The sequence below is a fragment of the Leopardus geoffroyi genome, chromosome C1, assembly GCF_018350155.1.
Source record: "Leopardus geoffroyi isolate Oge1 chromosome C1, O.geoffroyi_Oge1_pat1.0, whole genome shotgun sequence".
Taxonomy (NCBI): Eukaryota; Metazoa; Chordata; class Mammalia; order Carnivora; family Felidae; genus Leopardus; species Leopardus geoffroyi.
In genome coordinates, this window is record NC_059328.1 from 58,194,327 (window position 1) to 58,213,729 (window position 19,403).

A 19,403-nucleotide genomic window follows, 5' to 3' on the forward strand; every position below is an offset into this window, starting at 1 on the left:
AGGTTCACCACTATAAAAACTGAAACCTCAAGAAGGTACTAACTTGCTATAGCATTGTAGCAAAACTATTTTAAAGAGTCCTTCATTCCATCATATAAGTAGGACTACACATCAGTCTGATTTAGAACTTTGAGCGTTATTAATCAAGGCAACAATCAGTTATACCCTGCAGTCATTGACTACGATTACAGAATGATACTAAATGAAAAAGTGCAAAGTTTCAAGTTCAGGATACTGAAGTACAATTCAGGTTTACTAGGCTGATACAGTGGATTTATGGAAGCAAAGCAAATCTCCTTAAATCTATGCGACTTATACACACTAAAAAAAAGGTTTCTAAGAAAAAGGTACAGCTGACATTATACATAAAGGTGAAAGACTAAGGGCTTTCTCTTAGTGTTTTCTTGATGCACATTCTCACTACTTTAGAATTTTACTATGGATCCTGACCAATGCAATAAAACAAAAGAAATAAAAGATGTTCAGGTTAGAAAGGAAAAAGTAAAACTGTCTCTTTAAGAGACAACATGATCATCTATACAGAAAATCCTAAGGAATCTATAAAAAAAAAATTATATGTAACGAGTTTAGAAAGTGCACAGAATTCAGGATTAATATACAAAACTCACCTGTGTTTCCATGTATTAGCAATTGATAAATGAAAATATTCTTTATATGTTTAAAGATTTATAAGACACACAATCTAAAACCATGAAATATTCAGGGTTCAGCTTAACAAATATATGCAAGTCCTGTGGTATGTAAATATAAAATATGAAAACTTAGAGAAGATCTGGGTAAGTAGAGAAATATGCCACATTACAAACTAATTATTAAGATGTCACCTCTCCCTAAGGTGACTTACAGCTTCAGCATAATCCTAATCAAAATCTCAGAAGGCATTTCTATAGAAATTAACAAACTGATTCTAAAATGTATTATCAAAATGCAAAAGAACTGAAATAAGTTAAATAATTTTTTGAAACAGAATAAAGTTCTAGAACTTAACAGTACTTGATTACAGGTCTTACCATAAAGCCTGTCAAGACACTGTGGTATTAGCATAAGGATATATTAATCAATAGAAAAGAAAAGTTAAGGAAAATTCTACACAATAATATATTATCCATTGATTTTCAATAAAGGTGCCAATTTAATGAGAAAGAGAGTCTTTTCAACAAATCACACTGGAACTGTAAATTCATATGGATGAAAAAAGGAACCTCAACATTTACCTTATGACATACTCTGAAATTAACTCAAAATAGATCATAGACTTAAATATTATAGTTAAAACTATAAAAATTCTAAAAGAAAGCAGAGGAGAAAATCTTCACAGCCTTTGGATGGAGAAAATTTCTTAGTTCAGAAAAAGTACAAAACCCAAAAGAAAAAAAAAAATGATAAACTGGACTTCATCAAAATTAAAACCTTATGTTCTTCTAAAGAAATCATTAATCCTCAGACTAAGAAGATATAATAGATTATCAATAGAGATAGATATCTGAGAAGTACTCCTATCCCCAAAATAGAAAAGGTCTCATAACTTAAGACAAATAGTTCAATTTAAAAATAGACAAAGATTATGAACACTTGGCAGATACACAAATGGTTAATGAGCAGTTGAAAAGATGCTCAACAACATGACGCATTAAGGAAATGTAAATAAAAGCATAAGGACATACTGCAACACGATCCCAAGAGTGGCTAATGTTAAAAAGGCTGACAATAGAAAATGTTGGTAATGACGTGCAGCAACTGATTCACTCATGTTACTAGGAGCAAACAGCTTGGTAAATTCTTAAACAGTTAAATGTACATTTATTTATCACTGTATGTCCACAAATTCTACTCTTAGATATGTAACTCAATAGGAACGATAATGTATGTCTACACAAAGACTGTATTTGAAAGATCATGGCAGTTTTATTCATAATAGTCAAAAACTACAAGCAATTTGAGGTGCCTGGGTGGTTCAGTCGGTTAAGCATCCGACTCTTGATTTCGGGTCAGGTCGTGATCTCGTGGTTAGTGAGTTTGAGTCCTGCATCAGGCTCTGCACCTTAGTGCTTGGGATTCTCTCTCTCTCACTCTCTCTCTGCCCCTCCCCTGCTTGCTCTCTCTCTCTCTCTCAAGATAAATAAATAAACTTAAAAAAAAAAAAATAACTAGAAGCAACTCAAATGTATATCAACAAGTGATTGGATAAACAAATTGAGGTATATACAATAGACTTACTCAACAATAAAAAAAATAAACTACTGATATAAACAACATGGATGAACCTCAGAAAACATACTAAGCAAGGGAAGGCTAAAGCAAAAGAAATCAGAATTGCAAATGTGTAATTCCATGTAAATAAAATTCTAGAAGAGACTAATCTATATTGACAAAAAGCAGATCATTGGTTGTGTAGAACTAGCAGTAGGGATTGACTGCCAGAAAAGGGGCTTAAAAGGTAATTTCTGAATATTGAAGGTGTTCTACATTTTGATTGTGGTAGTGATTACACAAATGTGTGTGTGTGTGTATGTCAAAACTTACTAAATGATACACTTAAAATGGATGCATACAGGGCACCTGGGTGGCTCAGTCAGTTGGGCATCTGACTTTGGCTCAGGTCATGATCTTGCGGTTCGTGGGTTCGAGCCCCGTATCAGGCTCTGTGCTGACACCTCAGAGCCTGGAGCCTGCTTCAGATTCTGTGTCTCTCTCTCTCTCTCTCTCTCTCTGCCCCTCCCCCACTTATACTCTGTCTCTCTCTCTCAAAAATAAATAAACATTAAAAAAATTAATTAAAAAAATTATGCATACATTGTTTGTAAATTATACTCCAATAAGGTTAATGCAAAATAAAAATACAGATGATGTACTATATCAAGATAATCATTAACATATACACATTTATTCATTTATGTATATATGTATCAACAAGTGAATGAATAAACAAATTGAGGTATATACATGTATAAATACACATAGATATATACACACTGGTATACTACACACACATACACACACACACATATATATATTTCTCTCAAGATAATAATTGCCTTGAAGAGCAGTACCCAATACAACTTTTTCAATGATGAAAATTTCCTATATGCTGCACTATATGATGGCCACTAGCTGCATACAGTTATTGAACGCTTATTAAAATGTGGCTAAAGTGACTGTAGAACATGATTTTTAATTTTATTTAATTTTGGTTAATTAAAATTTAAATAGCCATAGGTGACTAAGGCTTCAACACTGGACAGCATGGCCCTTAACAAAGACTGAGAAAAGATTTCTTTACATGTTTTTTTTGGCATATTACTCTTTCTTCCACTTACAATAGTTAATTATAGAAATGGGGAGGGGCGCCTGGGTAGCTCAGTCGGTTGAGCGCCCAACTTCAGCTCAGGTCATGATCTCACAGCTTGTGAGTTCGAGCCCCGCGTCAGGCTCTGTGCTGACAGCTCGGAGCCTGGAGCCTGCTTCAGATTCTGTGCCTCCATCTCTCTCTGCCCCAACCCACTCGCATTCTGTGTCTGTCTCTCTCAAAAATAAATAAACATTAAAAAAAAAAAAGAAAAAGGAGGAATACAGATGGGCTGATGGTAGAGAACTGTATAATATGGGGAAGATACTTAGAAGTGAGTAAGGGAAGAAACAGAGAAGAAATAAAAAAAAAAATGATTAAAATCGTGTTTACATGGAGAGATAAAAGAATGTGTAGCCAGCAAACCATAGGAGCAACAGATCATATGAGATTTAAAGGTCTTTTTTGACCGTTTTAAACAGTTTCATAGATATAAACATACGATGTTTCCTTAAGTAGAAAACCATAATCATTCCCATTAAGGTCTATATCCTAGTCTATGTAGATTCCATCTTCTAAAAGGCTGTAAATATATTAAACTATGATACACAATAGGACATAATGGGTGTATCTCTGACCAAAGAGTCAGGGAACTAAGATTCGGTGCAACTAATCCAACTGATTGTCAATTAATATCTCATCTAATATCTCTGGTTACCAATTTCTTTGTTGATTAAATGAGAGGGCTCCATCATAATTTAAATGCTAGGATCCAACAACAGTAGTACAAAAAGGCTTTTGCTAGGTGCAGAATAATATTTTAATAACAGCTTATCCTACAAATGCCATTCAGTAAACTGTCTACCCCATTATGAGCATTTTTTAAAAATTATGAGAATTGAATATAAACCAGTAAGTCCAACACTATGTAAAAGATTAGGAAAAGCTCCATTGATAAACATTCCAAATTTCTCCACAGTAGTTTATTCATGACAACCAATGGGCTCACTACACTAAAGAAAGAATCCCATATCGACAATCTACAATACTATGTCACTTTCAGACTATCTTTAAAGCTTAATAAGAAAAAAATACACGCATACACACACACACACACCCCAGAATAAAATTATAGTTACATAGAAGGTATTAACTCAGTTGCAGTTTGAGATTGACACAGAGATGTATCTTTGTGCTTTAGAGCACCTGAGTCATTGTTACGTTAGAATACATGAAGAGAATGGTACTCTTGAAGTCCAGCAGGATACTATAAGAAAAAATGAAACAATGTTTAACATATAAAAAAGAAAACATTTTTACCCATCACTTTAAGAGAAAAATATGCTTGAATTTATTACTTTCACTTGAGAGTACATTCAGCTTTATAGTGAACATAAGTCTCACTGAAACTGTAATTCCATTCTTCCCAATTTTTTTTCCTGTGACAATATATGACAGATGGCATTCACTTAACTCTCTTACTCAAGAAAACATTACAATGCAAGTTAATGAACATGACATTAATATAGAGATAAATTTAAGTCTGCACTCATTTATTAAGCAAATTTTGTCACTGACAATAACTTGAAATACACATCAAGAGTTTGAGACACTAAAGTTTAGAATTATTCTAACAGATCAAGAAATAGGAATGGAACTTTTAATTAATTATCTAATTCCTTGTTCCAGACTTCCCTGGATTTCAGTATGCTAAAAATTAAATGTTTACCTCAAGATTCTGCCATCATATACAGATTAAAACACTTTCCTTTTGCTTTTTTTCTAAGAAATGTTCAAGAATTAGCTTGTTTTAATGATCTACTCATCTGGAAATATAGTTTCTTTCTGGAATTATTTGTTGTTAAAATCTGATACTTTGGTTAATTCTTATTAGCTGTTTAGAATATTATAGTAAATTCCATGAAGACAACCAGTAGTCAAAATACAGAGTCAAGGTAAATAATAAAGCAGAACATGGTTAATACGAATGTAAGGGTGGTTATTTAAAACTTGGGAAGTATACGGTTTATGTTACACTTTTTATAGTGTCATAACAAACTCTACATACTGAATAAGACAAGTTCTCACTACCTCAAAATAGACGACATGACATCTGGAGGCCTAGAAGCCCTAGACCTATTTACTTAATTCCACAAATGGAAACTAACCAAACTGCTCTTTGAAAGGTAAGGCAGGATAGCCTTATACCTTTATTTCCCTTTCAAATAATATGGTTTTTGAATAAACATAATTGGTTTGTTTAATGAATTATCCACCTACCAATTTTCTTGTCAGTTCAACAATGTGGTTTCTTTAAAATTTACAGCATTCTTTTGTTCCAAACTCTGGCACCTTTTTCTTCCATTGAGTTTTTGATGAATCACCCAAAAACATGTTCTATACTATTGTTCTACCAATGGCAGGCAACCACAAGGCAACAATCAATACCTCCTTTTCAACTCCATCTTTATTTTATCTGGTCCAATGAAAAAGCTGCAATATCTATACTAAAGCAAACAATGATATATTTTTGTGTACTTGCTCAGAAAAAAAGAGCAGTCATTTAAAATTTCCAGAATATTTCTAATGTTCTCTTTGAAGTTGGTTATTAACAGTTATTTTGTTCAGGCATAACTTTGTGAGTAACTTATAAAACTGACACTCATGAATGGTAATTTTAAAACTACCAATAACATTCAGATGTTTAAAGAATATTATTGTAGTCATAAGATGAAATATTATGGTCATTAAAAATAATCAGATTATGTAAGTAACACCAAAAAATGTACAAACAAAATTCAGAAAAGAGGACTCAGTACAATTCTTAATTTGTTAAAAATAAAAAAATAAAAGGCAAATTATACATCACATTCACACAGAAAACTATAGAAGAAAAACCTTCAAAATATCAACATGATTAACCCTGAATGGTTATTTTCACTTTTTATGCTTTCTATAGATAGTAGTTTTTCTGTCATAGATACAATGCTTTATAAAGAAGAAAATAATAAATGGGTATTTCCATAAAAGAACTACAGCCTATAAAAAGAAAGGGTACTAAAAATCCCCAAGAATACTCAGATTTCAGTTACACACAAAAATTAATCTGTACTGGGTATCAGATAACACCCTATCAGGGAAATAAAGTGTCCCATTGTTCTTAGAGCTTCTGCTAAGAAGAATCAATTCAAGGAGGCCACCATCTAAGAGAAAAAATAAACAGACTGTTAACTGTTTGGGGTTATATACCTCAAAATTAAAGGCTAGGTTCTATTTTTCCAATGTAGAAATTATGGACATGATGGTACATTACAAATGTACCTATGCATTACTGCATAAATAAGAAGGGAAGAAAGACCTGGAATACAACACAAAAAAATTGTTATTTAACAAGTGCAATTTTTAATAAACAAATTTGAATAAAACATACCAAAATGCTTATGTGACTATAAATTATCTGAAGTGTCAATTTGCTTCTTCAGCACAATAGCTGGAGAAAACATACATAACAGGTATATAACAAATGCAATGTAAATAAGTATCTGTCTGTAGCATTCAAACACTTTCATATGCTCATATCTGTCATATAAATATCTCATGATATCTCATACATATTGATAACAATCTGAAAGAAGCTAAGTGTGATAATCATTTTGAACATAATACATAATTTTAGGTAATAACATTTGGAGATAATTTAATGAGAAGAGATAATATAAATTTGGAGATAATATAAATGAGAAGACTTTTTAAAAAAGGAGTATATTTTTGAAAAGTATAACAATGTGTAGGCCAGTAAAAGGGACGAGTTAGTAAAAGTTTATCAGAAAAGAGTAGTAATCATTTTTCTGCAATTACTTGGTCAAAAAAAACCAATACTTATATTGATTTTATCTACTCTTCATATAATATTGACTTCAAAAAATCCTGACTAACAGGCCACTGGCCTTCTTCTATATATCACTTATTCATTGAATCCTGAGTTACTGAACAGAGACATGTTGCATGAAAAGACAAATAAAGGACAACCATGCTCAACAGTAAGAAAACAACCCAATTAAAAAATGAACAGGGGTGCCTGGGTGGCTCTGTCAGTTAAGGGTCCGACTCGTGGTTTCAGCTCAGGTCATGATCTCACGGCTCATGAGTTCGAGCCCCGCATCGAGCTCTGTGCCGATGGTGTGGAGCCTGCTTGGAATTCTCTCTCCCTCTCTCTGCCCTCCCCCACTCACCCTGTCTCTGCCTCTCTCAAAATAAATAAACTTAAAAAAAAATGAACAAAAGATCTGAACGGGCATCTCACCAAAGAAGATATACAGACGGCAACCAAGCTTATGAAAAGACGTTGCACATCATATCTAAAACATTGAGATAGGACTACACACTCATTGGAATGGCTAAACTCCAAAAACCTGATAATACTCAAAGTGGCAAGGATATGGAGCAACAGGAACTTTCATTCATTGCTGGAAGGAATGCAAGATGGTACATGCATTCTGGAAGACAGTCTGGCAATTTCCTACAAAGCTAAGCACAGTCTTACTATGTGATCTAGAAATGGCACTCCTAGGTTAACATCCAATTAGTTGAAAATTTAGGTCCACACAAAAACCTGAACACAACTTACAGCTTCATTCAAAACTGCCAATAACTGGAAGCAACAAAGTTGTCCTTCAAAAAGTAAATGGATAAAATGGTACATACATCTATACCATAGAATATTATTTAGAAATAAAAACAAATGAGTTATCAAGGCACAAAAAGACATGGAGGAACCTTAAAGGCATATTGCTTAGTGAAAAAAGCCAATCTGAAAAAGCTACATATGACTTCAATTATATGACATTTTGGGAAAGGCAAAACTACAGGAACAGGAAGACTGGTGACTGCCAGGCCTCAGGGGAAGCAGATAAGGAATGAATAAGTAGAGCTCGGAGGATTTTTAGGGCAGTAAAACTGTTCATTATGATACCCTAATGGTGGATACATGACATTAGGCATTTGTCAAAGATAAATCCTTTTAAAAGGATATCTTGATGATGACACTGATTTAGAGGGTGAGATTTAAAGAAATCCAGGAAAGCACTTAGAAAGTTATTACAATGTTAATAGTAATAACAGTAATAATCATTTTTACTGTGTACTTTTTAGTACCAGATACTTTGTATTATCTCATTTAAACCTTAGTAGGTTCTATTATCACAAACACATTATAAATGAGAAAATAAGGCACAGTAAGATTAAGCATCTCAAAGTTACATGAGCAAAGATATGGAGATAAAGAGCATGGCCCCATAAGGGACTTTACATAGTTCAGAATTACAGTGGTTTGGGTGGCAAAGATTGAATGGCAAGAGAAGTTGAAGGCTACAGTTAAACACCTTCTACATTATGGTAACAAGGATTTCTTTTTGATAATAAACTACAAATACCATGTGCTTCTCCCATTTATATTTTTCTCCCCTATGAAATACTATACATCCATTTATTCAACATAATTTATGGAGTACCTAATATGTGCCAGTAATTTTGTTAGGTTCTGTTTATACAATGATAACCTAAACGGCCCTGATCATGTCATTCATGGAGTTCAGAGCCAAAATTCATTTGCTCCCTTATACTTACTAGACAAAATCATCTGGGTCCAATCAAAAAGTACATTCCAGTATACCACTTAGTATTTGCAAATATTCATTCATTTACTTATTCCTTCCACAAATATTTATTTAATAAGAATCTATCATGTACCAAGTACTATTTTGGGTTGTTAGTAATAACAACAACGAATAAAACAAAGCTCCCTGACTTCTTGAAAATAACATTCTATTGAGAAGGCAGGGAAGACTATAAACAAATACATAATAAATTCTGATAATGACAAATGTTATTAAAAAATCGAGCAAGAAAACAGTGTTAGCAATGGTGTTTGTAGATAGAGTACTTAGGAAGGGCCTCTGAGAGGTGTGACCTCTGAGCAGAGTCCTACAGGAAGCAAGTAACCCCTAGTCAGGTATCAAGGAAACTGTTCCAGGCTCTGAGAAAAGCAAATGTGTATGTATATCTGTAGGTTTAAAATATTTATGTTCCCACTGATTAAAAGCTTTTCCAGATAGAGCAGAGATTTTATGTCATATACCCTTTCATTCGTTCAGCAAGTATTTGCTTCATCTGCTCTATACATGGCACAATGAAAAAGCAATCATTAGATGAAAAATGGAAGGTTTCAATCTCGGATCGCCTAAAATCTGAATAAAAGAGAAAAACACTATGGGAAGAATGCTATATTCTCTCTCCCCACTTCCCAGTCCCTCCTTTACACAACAGACAATAAAAAGAGCATTTGGCTATTATTCATGGTGTCCAAATCTGTGCTTGTTGATCTTTACTAGGTTTTTCAGGATGGTTCCAAATTCACTTTGCGTGACATCTATCTTGATCCTCAATTTAGGAAATATGCTCACTATTCCTTGAGGGAAAGTAGGAACCGAACCGTACTGACCGAACCAGTGTAACTGTGATGAGAGCCTGGGAGTCCTTGCTAGGAGACTGTGGCAGTGGCCAAAAGCAGGCCAAGGAAAGGGTGCCAGACAGGGGCAAATGCTTTCTAACAGCACAATCGGGTGGTACCTCTGGATCTTACCTTCACTGAGATTCCGACCCGACAGGTTTAACTGGCCGCTCTTCCTCGCTGCCTTTAAAAGCCCCTGGGGAACCGAGGCACCGCAGTCTCTCCTCTCAGCTCTGAAACCCACTCGGGGATCCCGCCCGGCCACTCCCTTCAGGCGCGACATGTTCAAACCCTCAAGTCCAGAGGCAGAGCCCCGCGCGTGACGCTTAAAGGTGGCGCCCGCGTGTCACCCCGCCCCTGTCGAGAGCGCGCGCTCCGCGCGCTGTGCTCGTGGCCTTGAGCTGGGCCTTAGCTCTCGCCGGCGCGGCCCCGATGTCGTCACCGCCAGCGCTTGGGCTGGAGGGTAGAGGAGCCCTTCCCGTTGCCGGTGCCGGCCTTGTGTCTTGGAATTACTTTGCTCAAGTAAGTGCGCTTAACGGACTGAAGAGGGACTTTGGGCTTTATTGTTTGTTCTGTTACTGCGACTCCAACCTACTCTTCTGGGCTCCCGCCTTGGCCAGGGTGTCGGGGAAGGATAACCTTCTCTCCTCGCCTGGCCTGAACGTGGGCCTTGACCAAAACTTGAGACCTGGGCGCGGTCTGCAGCCTCTCTGGACCCTAGCCTGTGTTTGTCGTTTGTAGTGGTGGCGCCGGACATCCGTCTGGCGTAGAAGATAAAACAGATTTCTGTTCTTCGCGCATATACCGCGATTCTAGAATTCGTGCAGCTTGCCTGTTGTTGTATTTAGTTTATAGCCCAGCATAGGAGGTAGCGTGAAATGGAAGGGCTGGCATCAGACAAGGAAAAAGAAAGATCAATGATAAATGTTCTCTCTACTGGACAGTTTACGGAGATAAGCGGAGGCGCAACCTTTAGTGTATTGAAAACAGCTTGGACTTTGAAGCGCAGGAGATGTGAGTTCGAATGGAGCTGCTTCTGTAGCTTACCAGCTGGGTAACTGTAGGCAGTTTAAAGTTTACTCCTTTCTCATGAATTTAGGGATAATTCCTCTCTCATTCGTTTTTTTTTAAATAATTAAGTGAAGATAGAACTTTAAATATTGAGCGTTTGGTGAGGAAAGGGACTCCAGGATAGAAGATAAACATTTTATTCAATAAGTCGGTTTTCCTGGATAGTTTTTCCCTGAAATGTACACCTGTATTGATTGAGTCAACAAATAATAAGGAAGTCATCATCTTCAGTCCTGTGCTGGGTGCTAGACTTTTCTTTTGGCTGAAGTGATTTTGTTCTAAAAAGCATGCACATACCGGGAAATCTCCAAACCCTCCATCAACTCGGCTGCGAACCAGGAGAATTTTGAAAAGTGCGATGACGGCCCACTGACAAATTCTGCAGCCAGAGTCCAGGTTCTTGCTACCTATAAAATTCGGTTTTTAATCCCCTCTCGCTCTGTATTCTTCTTAGTTCTTTGGAGTCCTTTACACTGAAAGTGAGTAACAGCGAGGTACCAGTAGTTACACTACCAACGAAGGAGAGTGGGTATTAATGCAAGGATCGTAATGCGCCTCCTCTGCAGCCCAAGTTTATCTTGACAGTAATGATGATTGTCACCTTACTAAGTGCCAGTCACAGTGCTAATAATATCTCCTTTGCTCTTATTTAGCACAATAACTATTTTTGCAGGTGAAGAAATTGAGGCTAAAAGGGATTAAGAAACTTGCTGGAGGTCACAAGTTTCTGTAAGTGGTATGGTCAAGAACGTGAACCTAGTTCTCTCTCCAAAATCTTTCTTGTTTATCATTATGACTTGCCTATTGGCTTTTATTTAATCATTTTCAACACCTTTATCCTAGAACCATTTTAAGGGACACTTCAGTTATGTTTTAAAGGAGGCTTTTTATATTAGAGAAAACACTTTTTCATAGGATTTAACAGCCTTTGGAGGGTGAATTACTCAAGTATAAAAGTTTACAGTAACCACCTCTCCCTACCATAGATTTTTTTTTCAATATTTTTTAAAAGAATGGGCAAGGTATAATATTTTCATTTATTGTGCTTCTATGTGAAGTTAAATATTTCATTATTGACGTATAATTATAATAAACATTGCTGCACTTTGTATAAGAAGAGCGTAATTCTGCTTAATGGCAAAGTAATTCTGAAAACTCCAAGTGACCATATACTTGTGGTAAACTTCAATAGCTATAAACTGACAGAGGTAAACATTTTACTAGTATGTATCTATAGTAAACTGTATATTGTACTGTGTACCAAGTGCAGATTAAGTAAGTGAGGGTGAAAATTATTACCTCACACAGAAAAGTTACATATTTTATCTCAAATTGATAGAAACTGAAAGCTTATCAACTTGAATTGAGCTCCTTTATGAGAGAGTATAGTTTTATGTACATACATATATGTATGTATGTGTTTAGATTCATGGGACTTAGCAATTTATAGCAGTTGTATTACTTTTGGAAGAATGCATTACAAACAAAAAAGCCAATCCTTTTTCAACTTGAGCATTTCAGCAAAAGCATTTACTTAAAAAAAAATGGATTTTTAAAATAATATGAAATGGATGTCTCCTGTGCAGGGGCAGGCATCTACTGAATAATTACCTTTTGAAACAGAATTTGCCAGGCTGCACTTATTATATTCATCTTAATAAGGTAATGGAAAGTTTCTGTCTTCTATTTTGTTTGCCAGATGAAAAAAAAAAAAAAAAAGAAAGAAAGAAAGTGATTATCTTCTTTGCCAAATGAAAAAAGAAAGTGAAGAAACAAAAAATATAGGAGCCTAAGAATTACATCAGCCAGAGATGCCTAAGTGGTTCATTTGGTTAAGCGTCTGACTCCTGATTTCGGCTCAGGTCATGATTTCATGTTCTGTGGGATTGAGCCCAGCATGTGACTCTGTACTGAGCATAGGGCCTCCTTAGGATTCTCTCTCCTTTTCCCCTGCCCCTCCCCTGCTTGTGCACACATGCACAGTTGCTCTCTCTCTTCTCTCTCTCCCTCTCAAAATAAATGGATAAACTTTATTAAAAAAGTACACCAGCCAAAAATGCTGTTATGTTTCGTAACAGAAAGTAAACTATTATCAAAGTAAGATAGAGTGGCATGTCTCTACCATTAAAATGTAATAAGACATTTTCAGACATATCCATATTACTCTTATGAACATTGCTACATGTTAGATTTTTTCTTTTTTTTTTTACCTATATCTATGTCTCTATACCTATTATCTCTATCTATTATCTATCTGTCATCTATTATCTACGTACATATGTATGTATGTATGTATCTATCCATCTGTTTATCTAATCCATCAAACTAGAGATAAAGAGAAAGCTGAAAACTAATGCAGGCAAGGTTTCTATGTTTAAATCTTGAAGAGAATTCCTTTTTCTTCGCAAAATCTGTCTTTGCTTTTAAGGCCTTCAACCAACTGGATGAAGCCCACACACATTGCAGAAGATAAAGTGCTTCACTCAAAATCTACTGATTTGAATGTTAATTACAACTTAAAAAAATATTTTTACAGCAACATCTAGAGTATTATTTTATCAAACAACTGAGCACTATAGCCAAGCCAAGTTGACCCATAAATTAACCATTATAGGAGACACTGAATTTTTAATCAGGAGAGAGACAAGGTAAGTTTTTTCTTCCAGAAGTTAACTTTGGGGATGAACCCAGGGAAGAAAGAGCATGTATGAAGACGGGAGGTATCTCCCTAGGAAGATGATGCATGAATACAAATGAGAGATGACACTGGATTGTTCCTGTTTTGATCAAGAGGACTATCTAGGAGTTCGAAGGATGTAAAGGAGGCAAGATTAACAAGAGTGGGTGAGGATTACATATTTGATGTAGAAGGTAACAAAAGGAAGGCATCAAGAATAACCACTATCCTTCCATAGTTAATTTGATTTTAAAATGGAAGCCTTTCTACTCTTTCTTTTTTTTCTTTACATTTTTTTTAAATATATGAAATTTATTATCAAATTGGTTTCCATACAATGCCCAGTGCTCATCCCAACAGGTGCCCTCCTCAATACCCATCACCCACCCTCCCCTCCCTCCCACCCCCCATCAGCCCTCAGTTTGTTCTCAGTTTTTAACAGTCTCTTATGCTTTGGCTCTCTCCTACTCTCACCTGTTTGTTTGTTTTTTTTTTTCTTTCCCCTCCCCCATGGGTTCCTGTTAAGTTTCTCAGGATCCACCTAAGAGTGAAACCATATGGTATCTGTCTTTCTCTGTATGGCTTATTTCACTTAGCATCACACTCTCCAGTTCCATCCACGTTCCTACAAAGGGCCATATTTCATTCTTTCTCATTGCCATGTAGTACTCCATTGTGTATATAAACCACAATTTCTTTATCCATTCATCAGTTGATGGATATTTAGGCTCTTTCCATAATTTGGCTATTGTTGAGAGTGCTGCTATAAACATTGGGGTACAAGTGCCCCTATGCATCAGTACTCCTGTATCCCTTGGGTAAATTCCTAGCAATGCTACTGCTGGGTCATAGGGTAGGTCTATTTTTAATTTTTTGAGGAACCTCCACACTGTTTTCCAGAGTGGCTGCACCAGTTTGCATTCCCACCAACAGTGCAAGAGGGTTCCTGTTTGTCCACATCCTCCAGCATCTATAGTCTCCTGATTTGTTCATTTTGGCCACTCTGACTTGTTAGATTTTTTTCAAAGCTGAAAGGTACTGTAGTTAAGATGGATTTACTGAGGCAAAAGAGAAACTGTAGTAAAGGAAAATGGCATTAATTTCTGCAAAATTTTTAAGCACATTTCTTTAAAAAATATTACCAACTAAGAGCAAAGTGAATTTGCTTTTCAGACATTTCTAGGAAGGGTGTGTGTGTGTGTGTGTGTGTGTGTGTGTGTGTGTGTGTGTAAATTAAGAGATTTAGATGTAGCCTACTTTGAATTAGTATTGTTTATCTTTCAGAATATTGCCTAATCAGTGAGAACTGCTATCTTATTGTAAAGTTATTGAGAGAGCATTTTGCTTTTTAACACTGTTGTTACTGATTGGAATTGTTGAACCTAACATATATTGCTTATTAAATGTTTTCTTAAGTTGAATTTTTTACATTTTTATATACTTACTACTCAAATTTTTTCTATGTTTGTCCCTTCCTCTGTCAGTAAGTTATTTCTTTTTATGTTTTTAAAGTCTTTATTTATTTATTTTGAGAAAGAGAGAGAGAGAGAGGCAGAGAGGGGGGAGAGAGAGAATCCCAAGCAGGCTCCACACTGTAAGCACTGAGCCCGATGTGGGGCTCAATCTCACTAGCCATGAGATCTTGACCTGAGCCCAAATCAAGAGTCAGACACTTAACCTACTGAGCAACCCAGGTGCCCCATCAGTAAGTTATTTTAAATGATCAAAATTGAGAGCAAATTATATAGGACAGGGGCTCTCCATGTTTTAAATATTCAACTTTTCAGATGTTCGTTACCCACGTCTTTCAGTTTTCTTTAAAAATTTCATTTTGCAGTTTCACATTTGTTTTCCATTTATGCCTATAACTACCAACTTTTAAACATTCTATACTATTTCATTGAAGACAGTACATATTTTGCATTTTTATTCATAGGTTTAAATCTGGATTTGAATTGTATCTTGTTGTAATAACAACAAAATTTTTGGTAATTTTTTCTGATGGAGAGAGTGCATTTTATTTTAGGAAATTCATTTGTATGTTCCCTGTGCTTTTTCACTTTTGAGTCATAAAGCAGTGAGCTTGTTCTAGGTAGTTTAATATTTGATTCAAGTGTTGGGTCTTATATTTCTCTCTACTTTCAATACAAGAGAATTTTGGTCCACCAGCTTTAGGAAACTATCATTTTCATCTTTTAAAAGGGCTTTTACATGCTAGTGTTTTTCCTGTGAAGAAAAGTGGAGGAACTAATTAAAAAATACATTTTTTAAAATCCTAATTACTATTAGTTTTATTTTTTGGTTTATTTCATTTCTATTGAAAAACAGCTGAATGGGTGGTTATAAAGCAGTCTTTTTCTGTCATTAAAAAAAAGGCACTATGGTATTGTTTATTGTTTTTTCTAAAATCGGCTGAGATTGTTTCCCATTATTCCCAGTGATTCCTACTCCTAACCTTTAATAGCTATTTTCTTGCTCATTTTTCCAAGATTAATGTTTCTCTGACTGAAAATATTAATTTTATAGGGCTTAGGAATTTGTCTGCTTTAAAGTAGTAAAGTAATACAAAGAGAAAATTAGGGCACCAAATCCTAGAGTGTGCTTTATAATATCATTCTATCTTTAATTATATTAAAACATACAAAAGCACTACTAAATAAATCTGTTTAAACATGGTTGGTTTTTTTTCCCAATGTTTATTTTGGAGAGAGAGAGACAGAGTGTGGCAGGGGAGGGGCAGAGAGAGAGGGAGACACAGAATATGAAGCAGCCCCTAGGCTCTGAGCGGTCAGCACAGAGCCTGACCTGGGGCTTAAACCCACGAACCATGAGATCATGACCGGAGCCGAAGTCGGACGCTTAACCAACTGAGCCACCCAGGCCCAACCCCTAAAAATTGGTTTTAGTAAAAATCCACTGTTTTAAAATATGACTTTATATCACCCCTGCTGACAATTTTGTTCCGTTGAATTCACCTTGCAGCTTCATTTGCTCAATACTTTAAGAAAAAAAAAAGGAGTAAAATTACATGATTATACATGACGTATATTGTCATGTATATGGTCAAGATATATGGTCACTGAATCCGGATGGCCAACAGGCACATGAAAAGATGTTCAACGTCGCTCCTTATCAGGGAAATACAAATCAAAACCACACTCAGATATCACCTCAAGCCAGTCAGAATGGCCAAAATGAACAAATCAGGAGACTATAGATGCTGGAGAGGATGTGGAGAAACGGGAACCCTCTTGCACTGTTGGTGGGAATGCAAATTGGTACAGCCGCTCTGGAAAGCAGTGTGGAGGTTCCTCAGAAAATTAAAAATAGACCTACCCTATGACCCAGCAATAGCACTGCTAGGAATTTATCCAAGGGATACAGGAGTACTGATGCATAGGGGCACTTGTACCCCAATGTTTATAGCAGCACTCTCAACAATAGCCAAATTATGGAAAGAGCCTAAATGTCCATCAACTGATGAATGGATAAAGAAATTGTGATTTATATACACAATGGAATACTATGTGGCAAGGAGAAAAAATGAAATATGGCCTTTTGTAGCAACGTGGATGGAACTGGAGAGTGTGATGCTAAGTGAAATAAGCCATACAGAGAAAGACAGATACCATATGGTTTCACTCTTATGTGGATCCTGGGAAACTTAACAGGAACCCATGGGGGAGGGGAAGGGGAAAAAAAAAAAAAAAGAGGTTAGAGTGGGAGAGAGCCAAAGCATAAGAGACTGTTAAAAACTGAGAACAAACTGAGGGCTGATGGGGGGTGGGAGGGAGGGGAGGGTGGGTGATGGGTATTGAGGAGGGCACCTTTTGGGATGAGCACTGGGCGTTGTATGGAAACCAATTTGACAATAAATTTCATATATTAAAAAAAAAAAAAAAAAAAAGAAGAGTTCCAACCCAAAAAAAAAAAAAAAAAAAAAAAGATATATGGTCACTGAGACTTTTTTCTTAGTGTCAACTTAAGTTGATAAGAAAGAAATATAAGGATGATTTGATAGTTTGTTGATAATCACAATCAATAGATTTTTATTTAAAAATTTGATACTCAGATTTCAAGACAGAATATTTATACTCACAACTGAAATTAAGATAAACACTAGTTTAACTTTAAGAACCTTTAAGACTGTCCACAATTTTTTCCCCATTGTTTTTTTTCCCCCATCATTTAAAATATCACAGTTACGTATACTTCAATAATTTGAAAGTTACCATCATTGGGATATTCAAATACTAGTGAACATCTAAATACCTGGTCCTGGGGTGCCTAGGTGACTCAGCCAGTTAAGCATCTGACTCTTGATTTCGGCTCAGGTCACAATCTCATGGATCACGAGATCGAGCCCTGTGTTGGGATGTGTGCTAACAGCACAGAGCCTAATTGGGTTTCTCTCTTTCCCTCTCTCTCTGTCCCTCTCCCACTTTAGCTCTTTCTCTCTCTCAAAATAAGTAAATAAACTTTTTGAAAAAATAAATACATACCTATGTACATACATACATATCTGGTCCCTACAAGGCAAATCTGTGAACCCAGCTTTGTTCTTCATCATTCTGGAGATACATGTTTTGCCCTCATTACTGAATTTACGTAGTTAATATGGCTTTGATTATTTTCCATTTTAGAGAGATGGACCTTTTTTGTTTTTAATTCATTTCCAAGAAAGTTACTTTTCCACCATCTCTTCTATCCAAAATAATTATTTGATCAACATCTCTGTGTTTTTAGACCTTAATGTGAGCTAATTGCAGTTCATAGTTACAGTTTCAAGTGACTGGAATGGCATTTGGGAAAAAGCATTATGGTCTTTAGCTTATTGTTTGTCAGGAATTCAGATGGTCTCGTGTACTTAGTAATATTTTCCTTTTTTTTTTTTTTCTGTGCTTTGGTCATTTGATGGTCTGTTGCTCTAACCCATGTCATAGTACTTTTAAGATTAATCAAGCATATATGCAATTGCTTATGTCTTTTAAAAACAAGAATACTAATACTCTTGCTCTAAAAATGTAGAAAAGTAATTGAAGCCTTCCTAGAAAGATTTTTCCATGAAACATTTGCATTTTACCAAAAAAGGGATGCTTTGTTTAGCCATTATCAATTATTTGTGCATGCTGTTTGTATTAGGATCAAAATGAGTATGAAAATTTGAAATCTGTTGGTGTAATTTTTCTGTTGTAGCAACCTCTTAAAGAAGAAAGGACACCTAGTAATTAGTTTTACATGTTTACTACCAAAATATTTTCACGTTTGACAATAATGCTCTGAGGGAAGACATTGAAAAGATAAGGTGAACACAGACTTTCCTGTAATGATAGATACCATTCATTGAGTGCCTATGTTCTGGACACTATGCTAGGTGATTCATATTCATATTATTTTTAATCTTAAAAACTCTGGTACTTTTGTCCTCATTTTTCACATAAGGGAATTAGGGCTCACATGGCTAATTATAGGCAGCCCCTATTATAAAGGTTGAGAACATGCACAGAGGAGTGGAATGGGGGACTTGGACTTTTTAACACTTAAATAGTTTTAGTATTTAACATTTGGCATTTATTACTTTATAATTTTTAAATAGGCCAAAAACAAAACCTATGTTAAAATGTGAAGTCTTGGGGCGCCTGGGTGGCGCAGTCGGTTAAGCGTCCGACTTCAGCCAGGTCACGATCTCGCGGTCCGTGAGTTCGAGCCCCGCGTCGGGCTCTGGGCTGATGGCTCAGGGCCTGGAGCCGGTTTCCGATTCTGTGTCTCCCTCTCTCTCTGCCCCTCCCCCGTTCATGCTCTGTCTCTCTCTGTCCCAAAAATAAATAAATGTTGAAAAA

General features: G+C 35.8%; 2 protein-coding genes across 8 annotated transcripts in view; one reads left to right on the forward strand and one right to left on the reverse strand.

The window, feature by feature from the left end:
* LRRC40 (leucine rich repeat containing 40) overlaps positions 1–10,208 on the reverse strand; it is a 51,072-nt gene extending 40,864 nt beyond the window's left edge. The window contains exon 1 of one of the 2 annotated variants that reach the window (XM_045477818.1): positions 9,948–10,208. In XM_045477818.1, coding sequence (XP_045333774.1) covers positions 9,948–10,098 — 151 coding nt within the window. In that variant the 5' untranslated portion in view covers positions 10,099–10,208. The remainder of the gene's footprint in view (positions 1–9,947) is intronic. The other variant, XM_045477819.1, reaches the window with a different exon arrangement.
* Positions 10,209–10,230: 22 nt separating this feature from the next.
* The window catches only part of SRSF11 (serine and arginine rich splicing factor 11), a 45,626-nt gene continuing 36,453 nt past the window's right edge, over positions 10,231–19,403 (forward strand). For all 6 annotated transcript variants that reach the window (XM_045477824.1, XM_045477829.1, XM_045477832.1 and 3 more), the window contains exon 1: positions 10,231–10,337. The gene's annotated coding sequence lies outside the window, so the exon portion shown is untranslated. The remainder of the gene's footprint in view (positions 10,338–19,403) is intronic.